This window comes from Gymnodraco acuticeps, unplaced genomic scaffold (genome assembly GCF_902827175.1).
Source record: "Gymnodraco acuticeps unplaced genomic scaffold, fGymAcu1.1, whole genome shotgun sequence".
NCBI classification, from domain to species: domain Eukaryota; kingdom Metazoa; phylum Chordata; class Actinopteri; order Perciformes; family Bathydraconidae; genus Gymnodraco; species Gymnodraco acuticeps.
This window is the reverse complement of record NW_022989877.1, coordinates 1-26,037: the sequence shown is the minus strand read 5'-3', so window position 1 is coordinate 26,037 and position 26,037 is coordinate 1. Positions and strand designations below refer to the sequence as shown.

Here is a 26,037-nt window from a genome sequence, read left to right as displayed (position 1 = left end):
ATGGGGAGTTGTTATATAATCATAATGCCCATACACTGATCTACAACATATGCACTAATATGTAGAACCCTGACCTCTCACACAGTATGTTCTGCAGTTGTTCCTCCGGTCATTGGGGTTACAAAATAAGCTGAATTTAACTCAGAAATGGTCCAATATTACACGCAATCCCACGCAGTGTTCCCCGGCTGAACACCGTGTTCCTCAGCCAGCTGCAGACCTGAAGCCCCCCTGGTTCCTGACTGACTGGCACCGGGTGGAGGTGCCAGTCGAGCAGAAGTGAAGTCAGCCAGCGTGAGCAAAATGGAGACCGGAAACACATCAGGTAGTATTTCACAATAAAAGCATATTAGGTTGTGGTCACAAAAAACACAAAATAAGAAAATATGTAGGCTACTTTATTAATCCCAATTTGGGAATTGTTGTTGTTGCAGTAGCATAAAACAAAACAACCATTGCACATAATAACAAATTAAATGAGTAAACGAACAATTCTAAAATAGAAACATCTCAACATGGAAATATAATATCATACAACTGAATTTCCCCACCGGGACTAATAAAGGTCCATCTTATCTTATCTTAAATAGAAATAAACCAACATTAGAGAGTAAGATATATACAGATGATAAAAACTGTCTGACAAATAAAAACACTATTGAAGGGCCAATTTTCTGTTAACACATTATAAACATCACAAGAGGTGATTTATTGAAACATGAAGCTACGGCCCTGTTAGGGTTTTCAGAATAAGATCAGTTAATGCAAGAACATTTACAGGACTGTGACAGCTAAAGAGAAATCAACATTTAAAGTAATTTTTATTATTATTAAGTTATTTTTATTAAAATATATTATTTATTCATTTAGTAACCATTAAAGTGACAACAAGTAGGTTTCACCGCAGGGTCGCTGTACTCGCTGACTTAGTTACCTCCTGCATCATGAGGTAATATTGAGTGCCTGAAAATACAGCATTGGAAAAGGACATGGGTAGGCCTTATTCAATTCGGTCATGCTTTTATTTTTGAAACATCTCCACCGGAGGTTCTGCTGCATCGCCCCCAGCTCGACGGTGGGGGTGAGCTGACTGTGGGCAGCATCAGACAGGTGGAGGAGTCCCCACAGCTGAACTGCGGTGAGACTCTGGGCGGCACCGGGCTGCAGGACGAGCCGCGCGGACGCTGTGCTCGCGGTGCGCGGATCTCCTGCAGCAAATACTGGATCCTCAGTATGATCCCAGATCCAGAACATGCTTTGGCTGTTTTTCCCATCCTGAGCCTTCTCACACACGCTGGACACATCAATGTGGACGCGGGGAGGACGAGGGATGTAGTTGCAATGGATTAACGAGGGGTACACATGGGCACCGATTTTTTTCCACAGATTATTGGCTTCTAATATTTTCCACCCTGTCTTGGCCATGGAGAACCAAGCAGCCGAGCCGCAGAACTATGAAGATGTACAGAAAAGCGGATATCTCCGCAAGCATAAATCAATGCACCGGCGGTTCTTCGTGCTGAGGGCGGCCTCGGAGCATGGTCCTGCTCGACTTGAGTATTATGAGAACGAGAAGAAATTCCGCAGTAAATCACCTGTGCCCAAGAAAGTCCTGAACCTGGACACCTGCTTCAACATCAACAAGCGAGCAGATTCGAAGAACAAGCACATGATAGTCCTTTACACCCGCAGTGAGAGCTTTTCCGTGGCTGCAGACAGCGAGGAGGTCCAAGATGACTGGTACCAGGCAATGCTGGACCTCCAATGCAACTGTAAGATATGAGAAGTGTGATTTCTGCTGTCTGTTTCTGCATCAGGCCTATCCTGCCGTAGGCTGTTTGTTCTCCACACTATTTTTGCTCGGCCATTCCTGGTTGTTAATTGCATATCACTGGCTCGAATTGTTTTTTTATTATCATTATTTCTGCAGCTCTAGTTTCTAGCCATTTCATTTAAATAGATCGGTTGTGTGCTATTCTGATGGTGCGTTTTAAACCAAGAGGCAGGTGGATCCCACTGATCGGGGTAAACCAACACGCTATGGGCGGCATGTGTTGTGTTTGCGCTGCACAATTCCAATCAGCGTTGCTTTAATACATTCAGAACCTGCGGATCCTTTTCTGTCAGTAATATGTAACATGATGCATGAAACAGCAACTGTATGTGATAATATGTACACGATCAGCGTTTCGGACTGAAATGCAGCCCGTTTTATACGACGGTGTATTTTTTTTTGCATGGCGCAGTGGGCATATAGCAACCATCCAAAGGATGCATCATATAGTAGTAGCCTATCGTGGTGCACTCCGCTGGATCCCGTGTTTTTGTTTTTCTGCACAGCTCTGACTGCGTAACCTACATTTGTTACACGGAGCTGCTGGTAGGGAGGAGAAGGCATCGTCAGTGCGCTCTCACTGGAAAATGTGTTTCTGTTGGTTAACCCTCGTGTTTACGTTGTTATTATCCTTATGCTGGCGCTCAACATTACTACCTCCCTCCCTCCCTGTTATCCGTTGCATTTCAGTTAAATGAGGCTGATGGGCTTGCCCAGTTTTAATTTTCTCACGTTGTGGAAGTCTGAATGAATGCACGTTAGATGGAAGCCCCCCATTTTGTTGAGATTATGTCGAGTGTAAAATATTGTTCCTAACGTAATTCAATTGTAATGCATGCATGTACATGATGTGCATAGCGTCGCACATAAAATGATTGGAAAACATTTACATATCAGGTTATAGTAGTTCCAGGGATAAACTTACAATTACAAAACAACAATTATTATAGAGCAGTAGCTTATATACTGTGATGAAAAAACTGCAGCACTGTTGCTTGCGGATATAAAAGAGATAGGCTACTTATATTAAGCAATTTATTAATAGTAGATATTACTTGGTGTCAATACACTGGTTTGTGATTATGTGATGTGTTTTGTGTTAAAGGGGACCTATCATGCAAAATGCACTTTTTTTATGTCTTAATAGCCTACATAAATATGTGTCCCCGGTGTGTCAAGGAACTCACGCAGCGTCAGAAAAATAAAACCCCCTCTCTTTTCCTCCGTACCCAAATCTTTTAAAAACGGGGGTACAACGAGCGGATACAGATTTTCTGCCGATATGACGTCAAATCGGCGGCGGACCCAAAGAAAGTTGCTATCAGAAACAATGCCTGATGTGTTTTGGACGTAATCTCGTCTTTGTTTACATTAGCAAGCCTCGCTAACACTCAGAGCTAACCTGTACTGTAGAGCAGGGGTTCCCAACCCCCGGGCCGGGGAGGTGTTACTGCCGGACCGCGAAATAGCTGTGAGTTTATTGTAATATTTGCAGAATTATAAATATATAAAAATATTTAATCATAATATTTTTTTCAAAAAGTGTTTAATTTTCACACCTATAGGCCTACCAGTCATATTATTTCATCCAGGGATTCGGCGGCTCAGCCTATAAGGTCTCAGCCTCTCGTTCGCACGAGAAAGTTACCGGTGCGCCAAGTAGGAAGAGGAGCGCACAGGAGACAACCGTTTGATTGCAGACTGTTATGTTTATGTGAGGAAATGGCAGTGCATACATTATTTGAGATATATTTCAAACTCGGACTTCATTTTAAGGACATTTCGGCCAGGGGTGTAGAGCTATTTGTTTAAGCACCGGATTGACAAAACAGGAGAGTAAACCAATCTGCCTTGATCTATGAATTCATGTCCGGGACCTCACAGTATGTGCTGCCCACAGCTGTTTTATAGAAGGAAAACCTCCTTCACTGAGAAGTGCAGCACCAGTGCGTAAAGAGTGTTTACCTTCATCAGAACAGTCTAAGAGTGACTGCAGCGTGCTACGTGTTAACCACACACACCTCTACACACATCTCTACACACATCTCTACACACATCGAACTGCCCGATTACTCCCCCTTTTATTAGTTTTATGAAGGAGATGTCCAGTCACCAAGGCGCATGATGTGTGTGTGTATGTGCTCTGCTCAGCTCAGCTCTGTGTGCTCGGAGTGTTTGTGTCTGTCCGACACCGGCATTTGTTTTAGAATTACCATGAACAGTAATTTACACACATCTGGCTAACTCCATAGGTATATACGGGTGTTCTCAAAATAAATTAGTTTAATCTTAATCTCGATGTAGGCTACTAAATGCTGTCGGAGTGCACCGGAACGAACGACACTATCATAATATCTTCTGAAAACAAATGCCAGTGTCACACACACACACACACACACACACACACACACACACACACACACACACACACACACACACACACACACACCCTGGCGACCGGACATCTCCTTCATAATGCGCCTTCTCCTTGTTCAGCATTCACTTGATTATCCGTAAATCATACAAACAAAACAAAACGTTGATTTATCTGTTTTCCTGTTTTGCTTTAAAAACTGAATAACGTCGGTTTTTTGGTTTTTCCGTTTTTTCCGAAAAACAAAAAAACTACCGGTTCTTTTTTAAACGCTGTTAATATGTTTTGGATGCATATTGTTACATACAATTAGCCTCTGTTGCTACCTGCTGGTGGTGAGTAAATATTAAAATCAGTTAAAATTGACAACCGGTCTGCGATTTTTTTTTAATGTATCTGCCGGTCCTTGGCAAAATAAAGGTTGGGAACCCCTGCTGTAGAGCACATGTGTTTAAAAAGCAGGAAATAAAAAAAGGAACTCACCTTGTGATAAACCTGCAAGAGAAAATGCATTTGAGCTCCATACTGTTTCAGAAATAATCCATGATGTGGTTTAGAACAGGATGGCAGAATTTAACTTTATCTCCGGTAGAATTCTGATCAGGCATTAGCTCCGTCTCCTCTTTTTTTTAAAGCTAAGGACCCAAAATCCGTGTTTCTCTTAACGGCCCGTCTACACTACAGGCATCAAAAAATCTTGAAGCTGGGCGTGTCTGAGGCTTGGCGATTTCTCGCGCCCAAGGCGACCAACAACCAATCCGGAATCTCCCACCCGCCCCCGGCATACAAAGCAATAGCAATGTTAAAACGAAGTAAACTGGATATAAAATCCCCAAACAGGCGAAAACCTACCAGTTTCACCCACTGCCTCTGCCACCTCCCTCCATGCCTCGCTCCTCCGGTTTGTATCCCGGTAGATGAACAGAGACTGATCATACAGCACCGGGTGATTCACTACCGCTATAATGAATTTTCCCTCCATTTTTTTGAATATGAGGAAATGACCTGCGTAGTCTCTCCCAGCATACCCGCGGTTTGATTGGCTAGCGCTTGTACTGTCAGATTTGCATACGCGGGATTTGATTGGCTGATGCCAAGCATCGAGCCTCAAAAGTTGAACATTGTTCAACTTTTGATGCCGATAGATGCTCGTGATGCTTGCAAAGCCATGCCATGCTCCCCACAATGCAGTTCGGCGAAGTTTAAAAATCTTCTACGTCACCCCATTTAAATGAATGGGCGAAGCGTTGAAAGCATTTTTCGATGCCTGTAGTGTAGACGGGCTGTAACAGGGCTGCAAAAGAGGGGTGTGAGCAGTATGAGGCATGGCTACAATGGGGGATCTGTTTGGTATTTTTAGCAAAAAACTTCACAGACATGTTTTGTATAGGTATGGCCCTACAATATATTTTTCCAATATAGCATAATATGTCCACTTTAAATTATGATATGTATGATATGTTTAGTCATCAATTGCCATTATTGTTAATTTATTTATGTATGCTTTACTTTTTTCCTAGGTAAAACTCCTGAAGACTATGGCAGTAGTGGAGAGTGTAGCTCTCCGTCTCCTATTCCAACATTCAAGGAAGTCTGGCAGGTCAAGGTTTGGCCTAAAGGTCTTGGACACGCCAGGAACTTAGTGGGCATTTACCGACTGTGCCTAACTGACAAGACAGTCAACTTTGTCAAAATCAACTCCGATGTGGCATCTGTGGTGTTGCAGCTGATGAATGTCCGCAGATGTGGCCATTCAGAGAATTTCTTCTTCATTGAAGTTGGCCGCTCAGCGATTACTGGCCCTGGAGAGTTCTGGATGCAGGTGGATGACTCTGTGGTGGCTCAGCACATGCACGAGACCCTGCTGGAGGCCATGAAGGCCCTGAGTGAGGAGTTCCGTCAACGCAGCAAATCTCAGTCTGTGGGCACGTCGTGTGGAGGCGGTACGGCTTCAAACCCCATCAGTGTCCCGAGTCGTCGGCATCATCCAAATCTGCCACCAAGCCAGGTGGGCTTCTCCAGAAGAGCTCGCACAGAGACCCCTGGAACAGGAGGCAGCAGCACTAGCACTTCTCCTACATCTCGCCATGGATTCCCCAGGGCGCGGACTGCCAGCATCGGGGCCCGGTCGGAGGAGGGCGGAGCGAGTGCAAAAGGGACATGGGCCAGCTCTAGCCCGAGTCTAAATGGCTCGTGCTCAACTACGCCAACACTGAGGCCCAAACCCACCAGGGCTCCAACTCCTGCTAAGATTACCCTCAGCCTTGCACGCTACACGCCTAACCCCGCTCCCTCTCCTGTCCCCAGCCTGTCCTCCAGCTCTGGTCACGGCTCAGAGTGTGGCCTAGTGGGGGCGGCAGTGGGCGGCATGACGATCTGCTCCTACCCTCGTGTTTCTCAGAGAGTTTCTGTTTCAGGTTCACCAAGCGACTATGGCTCCTCAGATGAATATGGCTCCAGTCCCGGGGAACATTCTCTTCTTGTACCCAGTATGCCTGGACATCACGCACCTGAAGGCTCCTCCAGTTATATAGTGATGGGACAGCGAGAGGGCCTCCTTGGCTCCCATCATCGCTCAAAAGGCAGACGGATACTACGGCGCTCATCCAGCAGAGAATGTGAGGCAGAGCGCAGACTACTGAGCAAAAGAGCTTCCCTGCCTCTGGCGGCCCATGAACGACTGAAACCCCATAGAAAAGATGAAGATGATGAAGACGATGATGACTATGCCATCATGTCGCAGAGTGCTAACCGAGGGAAATCTGAGCTCCATGGCTCTGGGGGTTTGGCAGTTGGGGGTGGGCAGCTGGCTGCAGTGGGAAAAAGTAGGAAGAGGATCGACAAAAGCAGGAAAGAAGGCGGAGCGGGCGTGGATACTGGCTATATGTCAATGTTGCCTGGAATCACTTCTCCACCTGCTTCACTCACTCTCTCGATGTCCGACGCCAGTGCTAAAACGGGAGCAGATGATGATTATATGGCCATGACCCCCAACAACAGTGTGTCCCCCCCTCAGCACATCCGTCAGCCCAGCACAGAGGGATACATGGTCATGTCTCCCAATAGCAGCAGCTCCACAGACCTGCCCGGGCTCGGCATGTGGGACAGCAGCGCCAGCATAGAGAGCCGGGCTGCCAGCGACTACATGAACATCTCACCTGTCTGCAGCCGATCCGCCTGCAACACACCGCCTCCCCATCTCGAACAACACCAACTGCAACCAAAAATGTTCAATTCCTACTTCTCCCTGCCAAGAGCTTATCAGCATACTCTCTATTCTCGCTTCGAGGAGGACTTAAACAAAGGGGAAGAAAAAAAGGACAGCAGTGGGAATGATGGTGATGCAAGTGGAGGGGGAGTGGGATACAGCAAGAGAAACAAAACTACAGCGGGCTCTGCAGGAGGCTGTCAACTATCCATGTCTTCCTCTTCTTTCTCCTCCAGCTCAGCCAGCAGTGAGAGCCTTGAAGACAAGTCCTTATCGGCAGGCAGAGGGTTAAGTTTAGTAAGAACTGGAAAGGATGAGCGCCACCATCAAAAACGAGGATCTAGTAGTAAGAGCCCAAAGCAACAAAGGAGGGGTCGTCCCCTTAGTGTATCTTCAGACATTACTAAAGCAAACACCTTGCCCAGGGTGAAGGAGAATCTGCTGCCATCGGCTTCTCAAAACGTTGGTGATTATGTCAGCATTGTGTACAAGGACAACAATAAGTATGGCACAGGCCAACGCTCTGAACGTGGGCAACCTGTGATCCATGGAACCATCCGTCGTATGAATCAACCTCTCCTCTGCCACGATAACCCCGCTGTCCTCCCTCGCAGCTTCTCTGCTCCATTGTCCACATCTGCAGAATACGTCAGCATGGATTTAAGGAAGTCCCTGGCGCCCCTGACTCCTGTCCGATCCACGTTCAGCACCCCCCAGAGCCCACCAGCTGTTGCCCCCAAGACCCGGTATGAACACAGCACGTCCTCTCCGCTGGCAGCAGAGGGCAGTGCCGGGTACAGAACAAAAGTAAAGATGGCCACCATGCCAACAGACGCCCCTACTCCGAACAAAGGTTCAGATCCGAGCATTTCAGCAAGGCCTGCCATCCACTCCGGTCAACCTTTGTCGATGGATGAGGAGAGAGGCTTGGGTTTTTCCCCAGTCAAGTCTTTCAAGTCCCCTGATCGGAGCGGCAGATCGATCCGCGGTGATCAACAGGGACGGCAGAGCCACCGCTCAGAGACTTTTAACTCTCCTCCCTCACTACCACGCCACCCACCCTCCTCTACCTCCATCTTCCCGGAGGGAGGCCAGGCAGCGAGCCATCGGCACGGTTTGGATTGCTCACCGTGGGAGAACCGGCAGGCAGGTGGTTTATCAGACACTCCTCCACAACAAGCCTCCACCTCGTCTGCTGAACCAGGCCTTAACTATATTGACCTTGACCTGGCCATTACGGACAGCCCTCAAGCCGGAGTGGAGTGTTCCTCGGCCGCCTACAGCATCGGAGGAAGCAGCACTGCTGGCTCCAGCCTCAACACTTACGCCAGTATTGATTTCTATAAGTCAGAAGAACGGAGAGCACACTCCAGCAGTAGAAAGGATGGACAAGGTAAGAGCTACTTTGACCACAAACCCATCTTAACCCAAAGGGAACTAGTTATGTAATGGACAACTGAGATTTGCTTTCAGAAATTGTTGAGATATTCTACCGTTTCATGCATTCTTACGTAGACATGATCTATTATAGTTTGAGATATCCTGTGTGAGGTAGCAGCGCCTCTAGTGGCCACTTTGTTTATCGCTCTTGTAGATGATCAGGTTATCGGTGTCAGTTCTGGCCCCAAAGATACATGGTCATATCAATTAATGCAGATAGTTGTTCAAAACAATGAGAAATTGTTCCTGATTGTATAGTGTATAATATGCGTAGGAAAACATCCACTGCCTACAACCAAACATAATCACATATTTTTATATTTCTCCAACTATTTTATAATTGATTGATTATTTTGGGGTGTCATTTATCAATGACAAAAAAAGCAAAGCGAATCTCTGGTTTATGCTTTTTTAAATCTGATTTGCAGCTGTGCTTTGTCAGATTTGTTTTCATTGCAGAACAAGTTGATGACTCACAATTTCCAGTCAAAATTATGCTTTTATCATTCGAGGTGAATGTCATTGCAGAGGAAATTATACGGACAGAAAATCTGAAAAAAACATCTACATTCTATATTTCAATGAGAAATAATTGTTTTGTTTCTTAGATATTAAATATCTCTTGGTTACTGACTGTCGGCCCCGAAAAAATAAAATTCCTTATCATCTCAACTTTAAAACAGCGGACATTTCCCCTAGTTTCTGTCATGTTATAGATGCAACAATTTACAGTTGCATTAGTAAAATATTCATTTGATCAATAAAAATGTTTTTTAACAGCCTTAATGGTGATGATTAACATTTCCCGACAAGTGAAAGAAAAACAAAACTACCAAATTCCTTGTAATGTTTGTCCGGCTGCATGTAAGATTTTTATGAGAGGTGCATAATCCACAGACCAAAGTGAAGTGTGGGTCTTAGTCACTGCTACTTCTTCCTCTCCTGATGGTACCTCTGCTTGGAGCTGCAGAACACTGTGTCTCCGGGCTGTCTGTAGACTCTCTTATTATCACAAGTGGGTGTTCTGAGAGCAAAGCCAATTGATTTGTCTGCTAGTAATGAGCCATTTCACATAAATGGAGGTAGAGGGGAGTTTGTGTTTGTGCGTGGGCGTGATATCGGCTGCAGGAATGCACATGGTTTCCCTCACAAGAAACGGATGACAAATATGTTATGGTTATTGTAAAATACATTTTTGATGAATTTGGGGAGTTTATTTAAGATTTGTTTTACCTTAACCTGGCCTCAAGAGACTATATATATTTTCAACATTACAAATATTAATATAATTTATTTGTAAAAATACATACTTTAATTCATAATAATAATAATTTATTCAAATATAAATGATTTGGACAAAATGAGTAATATTCATATAAATAATAATAATAATACATTTAAATATAAATTATTAAGAGACCGTACGTGAAATATTGCAAATATTATTATTATTCGGACAAAATAATAATAATAATAAAAATAATAATAATGAAATATATATATATACTGTATATAATATTAACAACAATAATAATAATAATACACTTTATGTATAAAGCACCTTTCAGTGTGCTTTACAAAAAACACGCAGACATGAACTAACCTTAAAAACAAAGGAAGTGAAACAGTTAAATGATGAACAACTCTTATTGATTTTTAGGAGCTTCTGCAGCTATAGGATTGATGTATCTAATGCTATTGAATCTCTGTGTGTGTAGAGAGTGTTGGACATGTATAATCATAATCATTCCCTAATTATTTAAATTGAGGAAAGTGTTTAAGATGCGTAGCAAAGAAAAGAAAGCTCTAGTGTTAATATTCTGTAAACTACTCGTTCATGTAATTTTCACACTGCATTAAATGATTGAATGTGCCTCCCCAGAGCACTTTCATTAACTGCTGCCATCTTCTTATAATTAAACTCAATATATGTGCTGTATGTGGAGGTTGTGCGGCATATCACATCTCAAATGAACAGGCTCCTCAAATGTCCAATCAACACTCATATAATCCTGCTAATATCCCATTACTCCATCTGTTTTAATTATGTTTTAATTAGACACTCAGAAAAAATGTGTTTTATTAAAACTAAATTATATTAAGATGTTTATTTGTGCCCTGTGTTTTAATTGCTACATTGGCACATCTGCATTACGACAAAGTGTTCATATGAACGTTTGCTGTGAAGGAAAGAGTCTGAACCAATCTTGCTCCAATCTTCCTGGTGTTTTTAAATGCTTAATTTTCTTTATAAGATGCACTTAGAGCAATATGAGGAGTTATTAGTGAACACTGCAGTCTCACATGTTCTATCAAATCAAGTTTTATTTATAAAGCACATTTTAAAAACGATTTTTGGTCGAGCCAAATGTAATAAAATCACACTGCAATAACATGAGAACAAAAAATAGAAAAGACAATAATTTACAACAGAAATATATAAAGACAAAACACAGAGAAATGTCAGGTGTCATGCTCAGCTCTGACTCGAAGGCCAGAGAGAAGAAGTGTGTCTTCAGTGAAGATTTAAAAACCCTAGCACTGATGGGCTTCATGAAATCCCAGTCAATGTGAACCAATGTAAATTTAATTTAATAAACTATTTCTGCCCTACAGACCAAAGAAGTGAAAGTGACGAGTAAAATAAAGACATTTTTGAAGATGAGAGATGGAAACATGTCACGGTACTGTAGAGACACTAAATACAAATATGAACCTGGAAATTAGCATAATATGTCTTCTTTGAATTCTGTTTACTGTGGATTAATATTTAAACTATGATGATGGGTATTACATTTAAAAACACAAATTGTTGTCACATATACCTGCAGCGATAAATGAATGAACTGATTAGAAGATGGACAGAAACAGAAACCCTAATCATGGTTAAAGTCATTATTAATGCAAACAAGATCAAATTAAACTGAATATGTTTAGTGTTTCAAGCCATTTGAAGACATCAGCTTGGTCTTGGAATAAGATGGACATTTGTTCTCTATTTGTGACCTTTTGTAGGCAATGGCATGTAGTCGATAAATTAAAGAGGAGATTAATCAATAATATTTTAATACCTCCTTGCTTTTGATTCTTCTCTTTCAGACTGTTGATCTCCGACACTCGCTCAGTGATGGGACGGTCGGCGACGTGTTGCCAAAACAGAACCGTACTCTGGAGTCTGAAACTCATCTCACCCCGTCTGCTGTTTCGTTAACCAAAGTGTACCATTACACACACCAGACACACACACACACCACACACACACACACAACGACACACACACACAGATACACACCGACACACACACACCGACACACACACACACACACACACACACACACACACACAGATACACACACACAACGACACACACACACACAGATACACACCGACACCGACACCGACCGACACACAAACACACCGACCGACACACACACACCGACACACACATACACACAGACACACACACACACACACCAACACACAGACACTTACACACCGACACACACGCACCGACCAACACACAGACACACACACACTGACACACTACACACACACACACACACCCACACCCCACCACACACACACACACACACACACACACACACACACACACACACTAGCAGGGTAATGGAAAGGTTTTGTTTTGGCCTTGTTTTGAACTAAAATGACATTTGATCATCATTTAACTTAACATAAAAAAGGATGACAATTTAATATGTGGGACTTCTCAGGTGGCCATTATGGCAAAAACAACAACAACAACAAACCATCTGTACATCTTATTTTAAATCACATGGTAATCGGTGCATGAGCTCTATTGCATTTTCTTAAGGCTCACAATGGCAGCTGAATACAGTAAATCATGTATTGGGTCCCACATTTGTAATCCTCAAGGTTTATGTTTTTGTATATTATCCTTTTGTCCGTATATTATAATAATAAGTTCAATGATCACCAGGTGTCATTTTGACTTGAATGAAATGCAGCTTGGCAGAGGTATCATACACTCATACACGTTGTAAACATATTTGATTTAGTACAGTATATACAGTTGCCCAAAAATGCCTCTACACTTCCTGACCTCATTTTGTGCTACTAGCAGACCTCAACAGTATTCTGAAGTAAAGAGTACAGTTACAGGAAATTGGCAATGATATTAAGTTTTTCAATTGTATTTAAGGCCTGACATTTATGCTTTCTTTAAAAAAAAGCACAATTCCTCAATATTGTATTGGAAGTATTGTGATGTAACTACTGTGGTATTTAGAAAAAAGTCCACAGGGCGAGACTACATCTGGGATTAGAAAAAGTTTAAATATGCTCCACTGCTCTGTAAAAAGAAAAAACTTCTCTAACAATGTTCAAACAGTCCCTAACTACAGCATAAGACAAACTACTACATAGGGTAGCACTTCCCGATCAAATAAGGATTTAAATGAATGCATTTTGAACCATGTGTATAGCACAAAAAAGGTCAAATTGTAAATACTTATTTGGGCAACTGAGCTTTATTAAAACTGTATATTATACTATAGTGTATACTACGGTATACAAGTAGAACGACAGAAACTATAGTGCATACTGTAGTCTGTTTCCTCATTTGCAAACTGAACTCTAATATAAAGTGACACATTACAATGGTATATAAAATATACAGTATACATATAATGATTAATACTATATAGCCTAGATATCTATATACTCTTTTATAAAGTGCCTCATTTTTGATTGTAGCTGTTTTTACACAGGTAATCTTAAAATGGGTTAGAAGAAGAAAAAACGAAGTGTTTCTCTCCTGAGTTGTGAATATGTTGAAGACAGAACTGGCACTCATGTTGCTATCAGTCAGCCATAATCAAATTGCCTTACTGTGTTTATCAGAAACATAAAAGAAATCTTGTTTTTAATTTTGTTGCAGTGCCTAACACTTCAGCCACAATGTAAGCACTCTTTTCTTTGGTTTCGTCAAGCTGATGTTTGGCCCAAAAAAAAAAAAAATGTCACTGTAATTTCACATCCTGGGATGCGTCCACTTCCGGCCCAACTTTGTATTATTCTTATTTTCTCCACTTCCAACCAGCCACCGGTGTAAAAGCTGACGGCCTTTTGCAGATGGGATCCTCCATCTGAAGCTGGTTCTTAGTGCGCATTGTGCTTGCAGAGAAAAATTGTACATGAGGATTCATTGTACAGATTTTAATGTCAAATCATATTTTTTAATGACGTTCCCTGTTTGTACACCAAGAAGAAATGACAGTTGCAAGTGTCTTGTATATAAAATAAGTTGCCCACTGTTAAAAAAAGGTCAGTATTTGACAGTAAATCTAACATTTCCTCTTATTTTAAACCCCAAAACAATCATGAAAAGATATTCTTCGAGTGCTAACCAGTATTAATAGGCTAGCTCTTTATTATTTGGATTATCTGAATGTGGATTCAGTTCCCAGAAGGTGTGACCACTCTTTTTTCTCTCAACACATTGAATGAGACATCCCTGCTCTCTGCTGTTCATTACTTGTTCATGTACTCCATTGATTCTGCTGCTGTCAAACAAATTGCCAAAAAAAAAGTCTGACAACAATTCAAGAAATTCTACTTTAACGATAAGTAGATGATGTAAAGACACCTCACTTTTTCACTTGGACAGCCACTGTGCCAAAAAAGTGTTTTTTCTTAAGGTAGCGTTACTTTTGAAAGGTTGCGTACTGTATCCAGAGCCACTGGCGGAGAGTTTGTGACGTTACTGATACTTAAATGAAATGAAGACGTGTTGGTCTACAGCAAAACAGCCAGTCCAGGGCTCTGGATGTTTGTATACAGGGTAGAAACTACGAAGGCTTTCTTGATGCATTTTTGACGCTGGTAGATTTTCCCACACTTAGATTTTTTATTTCACAAACCAAATAAGTTGACAAATGCTTAACATGCCGATACACATGAAAAGTAATGTGAGTGTTTTAATCCTGGAGGTATCATTGTTTGTCTGTCATTACTGCGGTCATTAATGAAATCAATGCATTCAGAGACATTTGAACCAGCTTCTGAAAAAGTCTTCCATACATTTCTTTAGTATTCAAATTGCAGATGTGAGCAACACCTGGCACACATTTCCTTCGCGAAAGACTGGTGCCAAAGTTTTATAGAGATCTCTGAGCTTCTGTGACGCAAAGCTAATTAGATTTTTTTTACCAATTTGTCACGCACGTATAAATCACTGTTTTGAACCCTACCAGGTAGATTGAGCACAGCCCACTACTGCCAAACAGTTTGTGCTCAACACAGGAAACTATATTGCCAAACAACTCAACTACATGGACTGGTTTTATAACTTGTGTTTCTCTTTTGTTACAGTGATCTTTTATAATCTCTTTGTTATTCCCTCAGTGTAACTCTTCTAATTGGGGATTAGCGAGATTCTCTGACTGTACCTCATAATCTCAATTTCGGGCAGACGTAACAGTTGGTAGTAAAGCCCCTCGAGAGTCTGAGACGGATATTACTGACGTCTAACAGGAAGGAAAGGCATGAATAAAAACTGGAGTCGAGTAAATATCATTTGATAGTATGTTGTGCTCAAAAGCAGTGTTTCCATTCTCATGACATACGGCTTGAAATTCCTCTCATGTATGAGTCATTCAAATTCTGCGAGTGTTTTGAATGAAATGCGGAAACCTTTTTGTGTTGAAAAGAGCTCTAACTCTAACTGTGGGAAATGATACTGTATGTACAATCAGGATATCGAGTATAATTACAATGGGAAAAGAGCATTGTATGTATTTTAAAGCTGTTGATACTACTTTGATAATGATGTAAAATGCAAAAAGACTGAACGTAAACGATGTAAAGTATACTGTGTATAGAGGAGTTTGCTCCAGGGGAGGGATGGGCATGGGGTTTATTCTGTTCATGGCGAAATTGTTTAGAACAGAATATTGATGATTCTTGTCTGTGATGTAGACAACGTCAATGTTTTTTGATAAAGGAAAAAGTGAGATGAAAATGGAAAATTGTGAGTTTTTGTATAATGTCTGTTGATCTGAAACGCCTACATGGACGAGGTGCGGCAACTTTTAGTTGAGTGAGTCTAGGGCAGGGTTGTCTAAACCTTTCTCCCTGAGGGTCGCATGCAGAAATATATACGAAGGGATGGGCCCCCTATTAGAGGTGAGGTATATTGCCTCAATAAGTAAAGTCAGGGGCGTCCAAACTACGGCCTGTTGTCCATTTTGAAATGGCCCTAATTATTCAGTTTAATGTAATACGGCCAAACATGAAGCTTATGTTGTGCTTCTTATATACAGTATGTCAAAAATATGACACAGTGTTCATGTGTTAATAAGCATAGTTTTTCTAATAAATTCAGTCAATCGTAGTTGATAAAAAAGTCCCAACCACTTATTTACATATAAGCTTGAAAGACACCCCTGAGTTAAGTTATAAGTTGTCAAAATCAATCAAATGTAGGAAAATGATGCTTGATACTTGAATATGCTTTATTAAAAAAAGCAGCCTACATCACAGCTCTCCATAGGGTTTCATTTATTTTATTACAAACAGTGTTGGCTGCTCATCCCATACAACAGAAGCCTCAGATTGCTTTTCATAAGGGGGAAATAGGAAGGGTAGATGTCAAGCTTACTATGCTAAATAAGTTATCGGGCCGTATTTCAGACACCCCTGGTCTAGACTGTCGTAAGCCATAAGCCTGTGGACAGAGGGGGGCACATGTATTTAATCCCTGGCTACTTACTATGATATTTAATTGAATAACAACAATGTGACTTTAAGGACTTTTTGGTGTTTGAATAGCATATTTCTCCCTTGAATCTGCAATCTACAGGTGGAGAGAAATCCTTGCGATTAGAATCAGAATATACTTTTAGTCGGACACCTCACGTGCTTCTTGATATGTTTATTAGAACCAGCAGATAGTTTGATTTTGGCGTCCAGGCTCGGGCCTCATCGCTCCACAGATTTACATAGAATATTGAGTGATTAGATAACTATCCCCCCCGAGCCTACAGGTGTATATATGGGAGGCGTGTGGCGCAGTGGGTTAGTGCGTTGGTGTTCGGATCAGGGGAGCACACTGCAGTTATCATAGTCGTTGTGTCCCTGGGCAAGACACTTCACCCCAAATTGCTCCTGTGGGGATTGTCCACAGTATGTAAGTCGCTTTGGATAACAGCGTCCAACAAGTAACAAGTAACATGTAATGTAATGTATACAATACAATATGTGTCAAGTGTAAATGTATCCTTGGTGCTCAAGTTGACTGCCTGAACTAGCTCGCAGGCTTCACCCCATTTATTAATTCCAGCTGTAATTAAGTGTTGTGACAGTTTCACAACATTAGAATAAAGTAAATAGTTGTATAAACATGTGAAGTTGAAGTAAAAATGTGCTTAGAAAAAGTATATGGCACGGGAATGAGGCTCTTTAATTAAATAAATTATACATAACACTTTTAGTATACAGTTAAAAGTTGAATTTAAAAAAGATATCATATATTCAACCACTGTCTCTGGTGCGTTTGCAACGTTATAAAAAATCTAATTAATTATTAGTTGTTCAACCTATTTCAAACTAAAAAAAGGTCGGATAAAGAAAATACCATTCTTGTGGGAAGAGTTTCAAAAAGACTAAATTAGATTAGATTTGTTATCTAAATAAGATTTTAATGTCCCAGCTGCATGTAAACAAGGCATTGCACTTTACTCTAAAAATTAGAAAATAACAACAAAACAGAAAAGCTATACTGTACATATTGACAGTAAAATATGAATCTCTCTATTGTAATCTCTATCAAATGTACAATATATATGACGTTGTGTACAAACACGACTTTTCTCCTTTCAATGCTGAGTCATACTGAGTGAACAACACATGTTGGTTGGTTCCATTAAAAATCCATTAAGACTACCAAAGTGTTTAAAGTCAACACTGTGGGAGTTAAACAGCCGCAGTATGAGGGAAAGGGTTTTCATTGATTAGCTGTATTGACCTTTGTTAGCCACATCCTTCACCTTATACCAGTGTTTCTCAAACTTTTTAATACCAAGGACCACTTAACCAATAAAAAAACACTCGCGGACCACCTAACTCCACAAATATCCAAAAACACATCGTTTTTTACAAATCGCCTGAAAATGGTACAAACAAGTGGCCACATGTGTGATGAAGGTGTTTATCTGGGCTATTTCATGCAATCGAAAGTGAAACTTAAGTTCGCTCCATTGCGGAGATATTCCCGCGAGAGTGCGGAAAACTTACATTTATTTATTTATTTCAAATGTGAAATGTTACCAATATACTCACGGACCACCAGTGGTCCGCGGACCACACTTTGAGAAGCACTGCCGCAACTCTTGTTTTACTGCATTCGACAGATCTCACTCGGAAGTTTTAAAACTGAGAATACATTTCTTATTTTATTGAGTACATTTTTTGAAATCTTTTTAACCCAAAAAGTGAATCTGCACAAATATAATGTGGGCGACCAAAGACTTCATTATTTAAGATTGTTGTAGCGCAAAAGCAGAGGTGGGAAGTAACTTTACTCAAGTACTGTACTGACTGTATTACACTTTTGAGATACTTGTACTTAATTTGAGTATTTCCATTTTCTGCCACTTTGTACTTCTACTCCACTACCACTCAGAGGTAAATGTTGTACTATTACTCCTCTACATGTATTTCATACCTTTAGTTACTTTACAGATGTGGATGAATGATGTTAAATCTAATCAAGTGTTGAATCAGACTTTAGTTCCACCTGGAGTAAATCCACCAGCTACCCTGCAGTATACAAAGTAATTCAAACTAGCTGCACCTTTACCAGCTTTGAGAACACTTTCATGATCAATCATTATAAAACATATCATATATATTATTCTGGAATGGACCAATCTGCACAATGAATACTTTTACTTAAAGTATATTTTGATGCCAATACTTTTCTACTTTTACTTGAGTAACATTTTGATTGCAGGGATTTTACTTGTAACGTAGTATTCCTACATTCTGGTACTTCTACTTTTACTCAAGTACAAGATCTGAGTACTTCTCCTAAAAAACCACCAGAGGGTGTATCACTTTCTGAAGACAGTTTTAGTTTGAAAAACTAATTGTGAACCGGAAGCTTTACCTTTCACGAGTCATAGATCCAATATTGACATCTCACTCAGTGTCTATATCTGTACATTATTTGTAGGTTATTTTAGGCCTACATGACAGAGGTGGTAAAAGTACTGGTTTCTTGTACTGAAGAAGAAGAAGAAGAAGAAGAAGAAGAAGAAGAAGAAGAAGAAGAAGAAGAAAGACAGAAGAAGAAGAAGAAGAAGAAGAAGAAGAAGAAGAAGAAGAAGAAGAAGAAGAAGAAGAAGAAGAAGAAGAAGAAGAAGAAGAAGAAGAAGAAGAAGAAGAAGAAGAAGAAGAAGAAGAAGAAGAAGAAGAAGAAGAACTCAGATCTGGTACTTAGGTAGAAGTACCAGAGTGTAGGAATACTCTGATATAAGTAAAAGTCCTGCATTCAAAATGTTACTCAAGTAAAAGTTCAAAAGTATTAGCATCAAAATATACTTAAAGTACCAAAAGTAAAAGTAGTGATTGTGCAGATTGGTCCATTTCAGAATAATATATATGATATGTTTTATAATGATTGATCATGAAAGTGTTCTCAAAGCTGGTAAAGGTGCAGCTAGTCTGAATGACTTTGTATACTGCAGGGTAGCTTGTGAATTTACTCCAGGTGGAACTAAAGTCTGATTAAGAGTTGATTATATTTCACACCATTAATCCAAATCTGTAAAGTAAGGTATTAAATAAATGTAGTTGAGTAAAAGTACACCATTTACCTCTGAATTGTAGTGGAGTAGAAGTACAAAGTAGCATACAATGGAAATACTCAAGTAAAGTAAAAGTAAATGTACTTAGTTACTTCCCACTCTAGGTTTAAATAACATTAATAGAAATTGACTTTCAGGGCAGAATAACTAGATTTCTATTATATTTTATTTACTTGCACTATTTTATCTGTTTTATTGTGTTGCACTGTGGGAGGAGCCTGTGACCTAAGATTTCCATTGTCATAACCACACTGTATCATATATATATATATATATGATATAAGCACACATGACAATAAAAGCCTTGAATCCTTGAAAACTGAGCTTCTGGTATCTGGGATTTCTTGCGGAGTGGGACCTCTTTATCCCCGGTAACAACCTCTAGCTTCTCTTCCTCTCCAGCACCGTGACCGATGGCCGGGCCACTCACCGTTCACACCGAATGACCACCCCGGTGCAGATGTTACACACGAGATAACAGCGAGACAAACTGCGGGTGTTTGGATGCGTTGGCTCGGGTTAGCATGTGGTCTGCCGGTGAGGATGTTAGCTCGGGTCAGCAGCCCCTCCCCGGGTTGACACCGTGTGATGAGGGCAGACTCTCACGGTAAACGGACCAGAAACACGTTCATGCTCCAGTTGTACTTTCTTGCCCTTCTGTAAGGTTTGTATTCTCACATTATTTCCACCTTTGGAGAGTAACCATCTGTTGAACAGCACCGAGTTACTTTCCCCCGGTAAATTATCAAGAATGTCATCACATATTATCAGCACGTGGTACATTTGTAATAGAAACGGTGTTTACTCTTTGTCTCTAAAGTATAAATGTGTCTTATAGTTGTGTTGCTATCTGACATTATATTTAATTTCTTTATCGTTACAATAAATAGCCTTTTGTCTCCCACTGGTGGTAACCTTGTGTTAGGCATTGTTATGTTAAGTGGGGCCAACATGTTACATCAGCAAGAGCACCACAAGTCCCACAAGAATAAATCATATGCCATTTTAGTTTAGTAGAGGTGGGAAGTAACGAAGTACATTTACTCAAGTACTGTACATTTACTGTACTGTACTTTTACTGTACATTTACTGTACAGTAAATGTACAGTAATGTTACTGTACTGTACTGTACATACTGTAACATTTTGAGTGACTTTTACTTTACTTGAGTATTTCCATTGTATGCTACTTTGTACTTCTACTCCACTACATTAATTGAATACCTTTAGTTACTTTAGAGATCTGGATGAATGATGTGAAATATAATCCGTTTTTAAATCAGACTTTAGTTCCACCTGGAGTAAATCCACCAGCTACCCTGCAGTATACAAAGTAATTCAAACTAGCTGCACCTTTACCAGCTTTGAGAACACTTTCATGATCAATCATTATAAAACACATAATTTATATTATTCTGAAATGTACCAATCTGCACAATGACTACTTTTACTTTTGGTATATTTTGATGCTAATAGCTTTCTGTTTTTTACTTGAGTAACATTTTGAATGCAGGACTTTAACTTGTAACGATATTCCTACACTCTGATACTTCTAATTTTAAATCTCAAGTACAAGATCTGAGTACTTCTCCACCTCTGATTGTCACGTAGGAGGGCAGGTTTTATTGTAGTGAACTTGATAACCTTGCTGTTGTTGCTGTGTTGTCTGCCCTGATAACTGTGTGGAAACATGCCCATATTCTCTGTGTAATGGAAGTGTTTTAAGAAAACAAATGACTGGTTATGTTCCTTTTTATGCTTACAGTAATTGCAGTGCTTTAATATGACGTAGCAGGGATTGGAGCCTCAAGAACATGCATTTGTTTTTTTTAACCAGGTAGCTGAGAGAAAGAGAAACCTCTTCTGAAAACCACTCGGACGCCATGGCCCCTCACCCGGCGGTCCAGGCCGCCATTGACCTCTCTGCAGGAGCCATAGGTACAGTAACTGCTAAACTCTTCTCTAAAACAGAGCAAGCCAACACTATTGAATCTCTTTAAAGTAAACCAGGCGGCCTTTCCACTGCTTATCCAAACAAGCCTTGTCTGACGCAGCAGGAGCTTCTGATGACTCCGGTGTTTTTCCGCCTCATTTCTCCACATTGACTCTTTGACCCATTCAGTTGATTGCAACACATTTTGTCAAGCCCTGTCTCTCTAAAGACAGGAACATAGAAAAACAAACACAAATAGTAGTAAAAAAGGTAAGGAAAAAAAAGATGTTAAAAAGACAAGACCAAGTGAAAAGAATAAAGAAGAACAAATAAGAACAAATTAAAAAGAAAAAATCATAAAATAAAGGAAAGAAAAAAAGGGGGGGAAGAAAATAAATAATAGTTAAAAAACCAACTGAGTACAACTGGCCTAAAACAGAACCACTTCACTAAAATACAGAAGTTTAAACTAGCTTTGTTTTTTCTTACATACATGTGATTAGTTAACACAGAGACACTTCGTCACTGTGCTAGTGTGACATTAATATTCCGTTTCTTCATGTTCTTTCTCTTTTCCCACTGTCTTCCTCTCAGGGGGGGCTGCATGTGTGTTCAGTGGGCAGCCTCTCGACACAGCAAAGGTCAAGATGCAGACCTTTCCTAATCTGTACCGGGGTTTCATCCACTGCATCACGTCCACCTACAAACAGGTGGGTCTGCGGGGTCTCTACCAAGGCACCTCCCCCGCTCTGATGGCCAACATCGCAGAGAACTCCGTGCTCTTCATGAGCTACGGATTCTGCCAGCAGGTCATCCGCCTCTCAGCTGGTCTGCCCAATGAGACTGTGCTCAGGTTAACTATGCTGTCCTTTTTGTTATTGCATCGAATCTAATATTTCCCTGAAGGTACATTTGAGATCTCTAACTGTCTTCTGTTTATCCCTTGCTCTCTTCTAGTGATGTGCAGAAAGCTTGTGCTGGCTCAATAGCATCCATTTTCTCCTCGCTAGTCCTCTGCCCCACTGAGCTGGTCAAGTGTCGGCTGCAAGCCATGTATGAAATGGAGTTATCAGGCAAGATTGCAAAGAGCCATAAGTAAGTGATTTTAAAGAGGCCTTATTATGCTTTTTGGGGGTTTACCTTTCCTGTAGTATGGTATTTGTGCATGTCAATGGTCTGCAAAGGGTAAAGTCCCTTCAAGAGGGAGTTTCTCTCCCACACACTGTATTGAAGTCAATGGAGATAGAAAACTTATCTTTCGATCCCGTTTGAATTGTGCCACGAATTACACATATGATGTTTGTCAATCTTAAATAATAATTTCCATGTCAAAAAAGTCACAGTTTTTCGTAAAACTGTTGAAATATAAGACTATGAAAATACGCAACTAGAAAGACTACAAATCCCAGAATCCCGGTCCCGCATGCTGGCTCTTAGGAACCGACTAACTCCCCTTGTGTGTGTGCACAGCTCTCAACATGCCTAGACTTGGAGTGATTTTCACCTCTTTTAATACTTTTCGCCTCATTCTGAAAGAAAGAAGTGAAATGTTTCAACGTGACGGCCGTCTTGGTGTGTGGTGCGAGACGGGAGATGTAGTTCATTGAGCGGTTTCACACAAAAAAAGTGTTACTTCACAGTTTTACGACACATTTTTTTTTTTTTTACTTGGAAAATTATCTTTTAAATTGACAAACATCATATGTGTAATTCGTGGCACAATTCAAACGGGATCGAAAGATAATCTTTCTTTCTTCATTGACTTCAATACATACTTTTTACGAAATAAGTTCCCATGGAGGTCCACCGGAAAGGGAGGGACTTCGCCTCTCTATACATAGGCTAAGGGGCGGGACATCTCTAAGCTGTTGACCAATCACAACAGAGCCGGCTAGCTAACCAATCAGAGCAGACTGGGCTCTGGTTTCAGACAGAGGGTGTGAAAAGAGGTTGCTGCAGCACAGGCAGTATGAGAGAAATAAAGAGCTTTTTGAACATTAAACATGGAGACATGTCACAGTAGAGGAACTAAATAAAGATATGAACCTGAAATGAGTGTGTCCCCTTTAAAGGTTAATAATCATAAAAGAATTTTTTTACAAAACGTTTTGATATATTGGGTTTCTTATGATAATCCAATTCCAATCCACTTTATTTATATAGCACAGTTTAAAAACAGAGGGTTTGCCAAAGTGCTTCACAATGAACATAACATTATAATAAAATATAATATTACACGAATAGATAAAAAGCACACATAAGAAAAGATAATAAAAGCACACATAAGAATAATACAAGGCACAATAAAGGCTATGGACAGACAAGTTAAAAGCATACAAATAGGTAAGACATAAGCTCAGACTGACTGGTAAGCAAGGGAAAAAGAGGTGGGTTTTTAGACGGGGACTTAAAACTTCAAGAGTGGGCGAACAATTTAACCTGAGGGGGCAGGGTCGTTCCAGAGCCTGGGGGCTACCGATGAGAACGCTCGGGTCTCCCCCGGTCTTTTTGTTTTGTTTTTGGGACTACAAGCAGCAGCTGATCAGCCGACCTCAAAGCCCTTGAGGGGGTGTACACCTGTAAGAGGTCGGAGATGTACTCTGGGGCCAGCCCATTAAGAGATTTAAAAACAAACAATACAATCTTAAAATGGACTCTAAAATGGACAGGAAGCCAGTGGAGGGAAGCCAGTGGAGGGAAGCCAGTGGAGGGAAGCCAGTGGAGGGAAGCCAGTGGAGGGAAGCCAGTGGAGCGAAGCCAGAACTGGTGTGATGTGGTCAAACTTGCGGGTTCCTGTAAGCAGCCGCGCCGCAGCGTTTTGTACAAGCTGCAGGCGGGCCAGCAAAGTCTTATTTAGGCCGGCATAAAGTGCATTACAATAATCTAAACGAGTGATGAAACAAAGGCATGAATTACACACGCTCAAAGTTTTTAAACAAGGATAACACCGGTTTTAATTTTGGACAGGAGCCTCAAGTGATAAAAACTGGATTTAACCACAGAGTTTATCTGTTTATCTAAGTTAAAAACGCACTGTCGATTTTGACACCCAGATTTGTGACCATGGGTTTTGCAAGCTGTTGCAGGGAACCCAGGTCAATGGAAGATAAAGATAATTGGGTTTCAGACTTAGCGATATGGAACTTAAGAAATCTAGACCTTTTACCACATTTAATTATGAATTCATTATTGTAAAACCAGAACTGCTCAAAAACTGTTCATCCCAATATTTTGTTTATAAAGTCATGCATGAGAATGTTTTAATCTGCTTATATTTTTGTTGTCAGTGTGTGTTTGTGCATTGACGCTCCTCTGCTACTGTCTGCAGCAACAGTGTGGTCGTTGGTGAGATCCATCATGAGGGGCTGAGGGGCCCGCGGGGCTTCTTCCAGGGTCTGACCCCCACCATCGCCAGAGAGGTGCCCGGGTACTTCTGCTTCTTCGGGGCCTACGAGCTCTGCCGCACGACCTTTGCAGACTACATGAAGTGTGAAAAAGACGACATAGGTACAGGAACACGAAATACTTACCTTGATTATTATTTGATTTAGTCTTAATTTACATTATTTAATTCATATTCTGTTCTTGTACATATCCCATATTCTATTGACATGCAGACTTTTTGGCAACTACTTTTTATTTGTATTTTATTATATATGTTGCATTGTTGGGAAGAGGCTCAAGTCTCAGAAGAATTTCATTTCCATTTCTACACTGTAGTTTTGTGCGTATGGCAATAAAACCTATGAATCTTTGAAGAAATTCATAGGTTTTATGTGCTGTCAATCAATATAAACATTTATCACCTTGATGACAATAGTGATACTTGTATTTGGGGGGAGATAAAACATATACACAGGTGGTGTTGTAATGAAGAACATGGCACGACAAACTGGGTTGGATATTTCTGACATTTTTTGGCAATTTCTTAACATGATTTCTGAATTATTGGCATGTCGCTGTCACGGAGAGTCGCAGTGATTCCCCTTTTGTATATTGTGCGCAACACAGGACATATTCTCTCTGCCGCTTCTCTTCAGCACAACACCTTTTCTCTGTTTTCAACACACCTAAGTAATGAGTGCCGCTGTGTCTTTACACCGAGGTAGTGATGGTTCTTTCCTGATGTCCAGGTGGTCTCCAGTCAGTGCATTACATGTTGCTTGTGCCAATGTATCCGCTTTCTTTGCCATTTGAATGCCATATAACTCAGGGTAAACATCGGTGCTGACATAACAGGAGGATGATTAATCACATAAGTTAAAGTGTTAATGTTTACAGCACTAGTTATTAAAGAAAACTGACATTGCGGTTTTTTCCCCCCCTGCGGTATATATTGCAGGTTTTTTAACCTGTTAAACTCCAAAGTCCCGGCGGGTACTTTACTTTTTTTTTTCACGAC

General features: G+C 40.7%; 2 protein-coding genes across 2 annotated transcripts; both read left to right on the top strand.

Moving 5' to 3' along the window:
• The first annotated feature begins 967 nt into the window (after positions 1–967).
• On the top strand, positions 968–12,152 carry si:ch211-284e13.4 (insulin receptor substrate 1-B). The gene is made up of 3 exons (XM_034198051.1): positions 968–1,772; positions 5,729–8,809; positions 11,956–12,152. The coding sequence occupies exons 1-3, from the start codon at positions 1,424–1,426 to the stop codon at positions 11,961–11,963; spliced, it is 3,438 nt and encodes a 1,145-aa protein (XP_034053942.1). The 5' UTR covers positions 968–1,423; the 3' UTR covers positions 11,964–12,152.
• A 7,600-nt stretch (positions 12,153–19,752) lies between these two features.
• On the top strand, positions 19,753–25,142 carry LOC117534135 (mitochondrial ornithine transporter 1-like; the record flags this gene model as incomplete). The annotated part of the gene is given in 7 exon segments (XM_034198243.1): positions 19,753–20,367; positions 21,540–21,640; positions 22,230–22,488; positions 22,593–22,730; positions 23,595–23,599; positions 24,970–25,001; positions 25,004–25,142. Coding segments are annotated over 6 exon segments (628 nt in total), but the record flags the coding sequence as incomplete, so codon positions are not given.
• Between the last annotated feature and the right edge of the window lie 895 nt (positions 25,143–26,037).

What these genes read in the sequence shown, in the direction of transcription:
- si:ch211-284e13.4 (XM_034198051.1), top strand. Translation starts at nt 1,424, where the DNA reads ATGGAGAACCAAGCAGCCGAGCCGCAGAACTATGAAGATGTACAGAAA. An exon ending in GCTGGACCTCCAATGCAACT is followed by an intron (nt 1,773 to 5,728) that starts GTAAGATATGAG and finishes CTTTTTTCCTAG; the next exon opens with GTAAAACTCCTGAAGACTAT.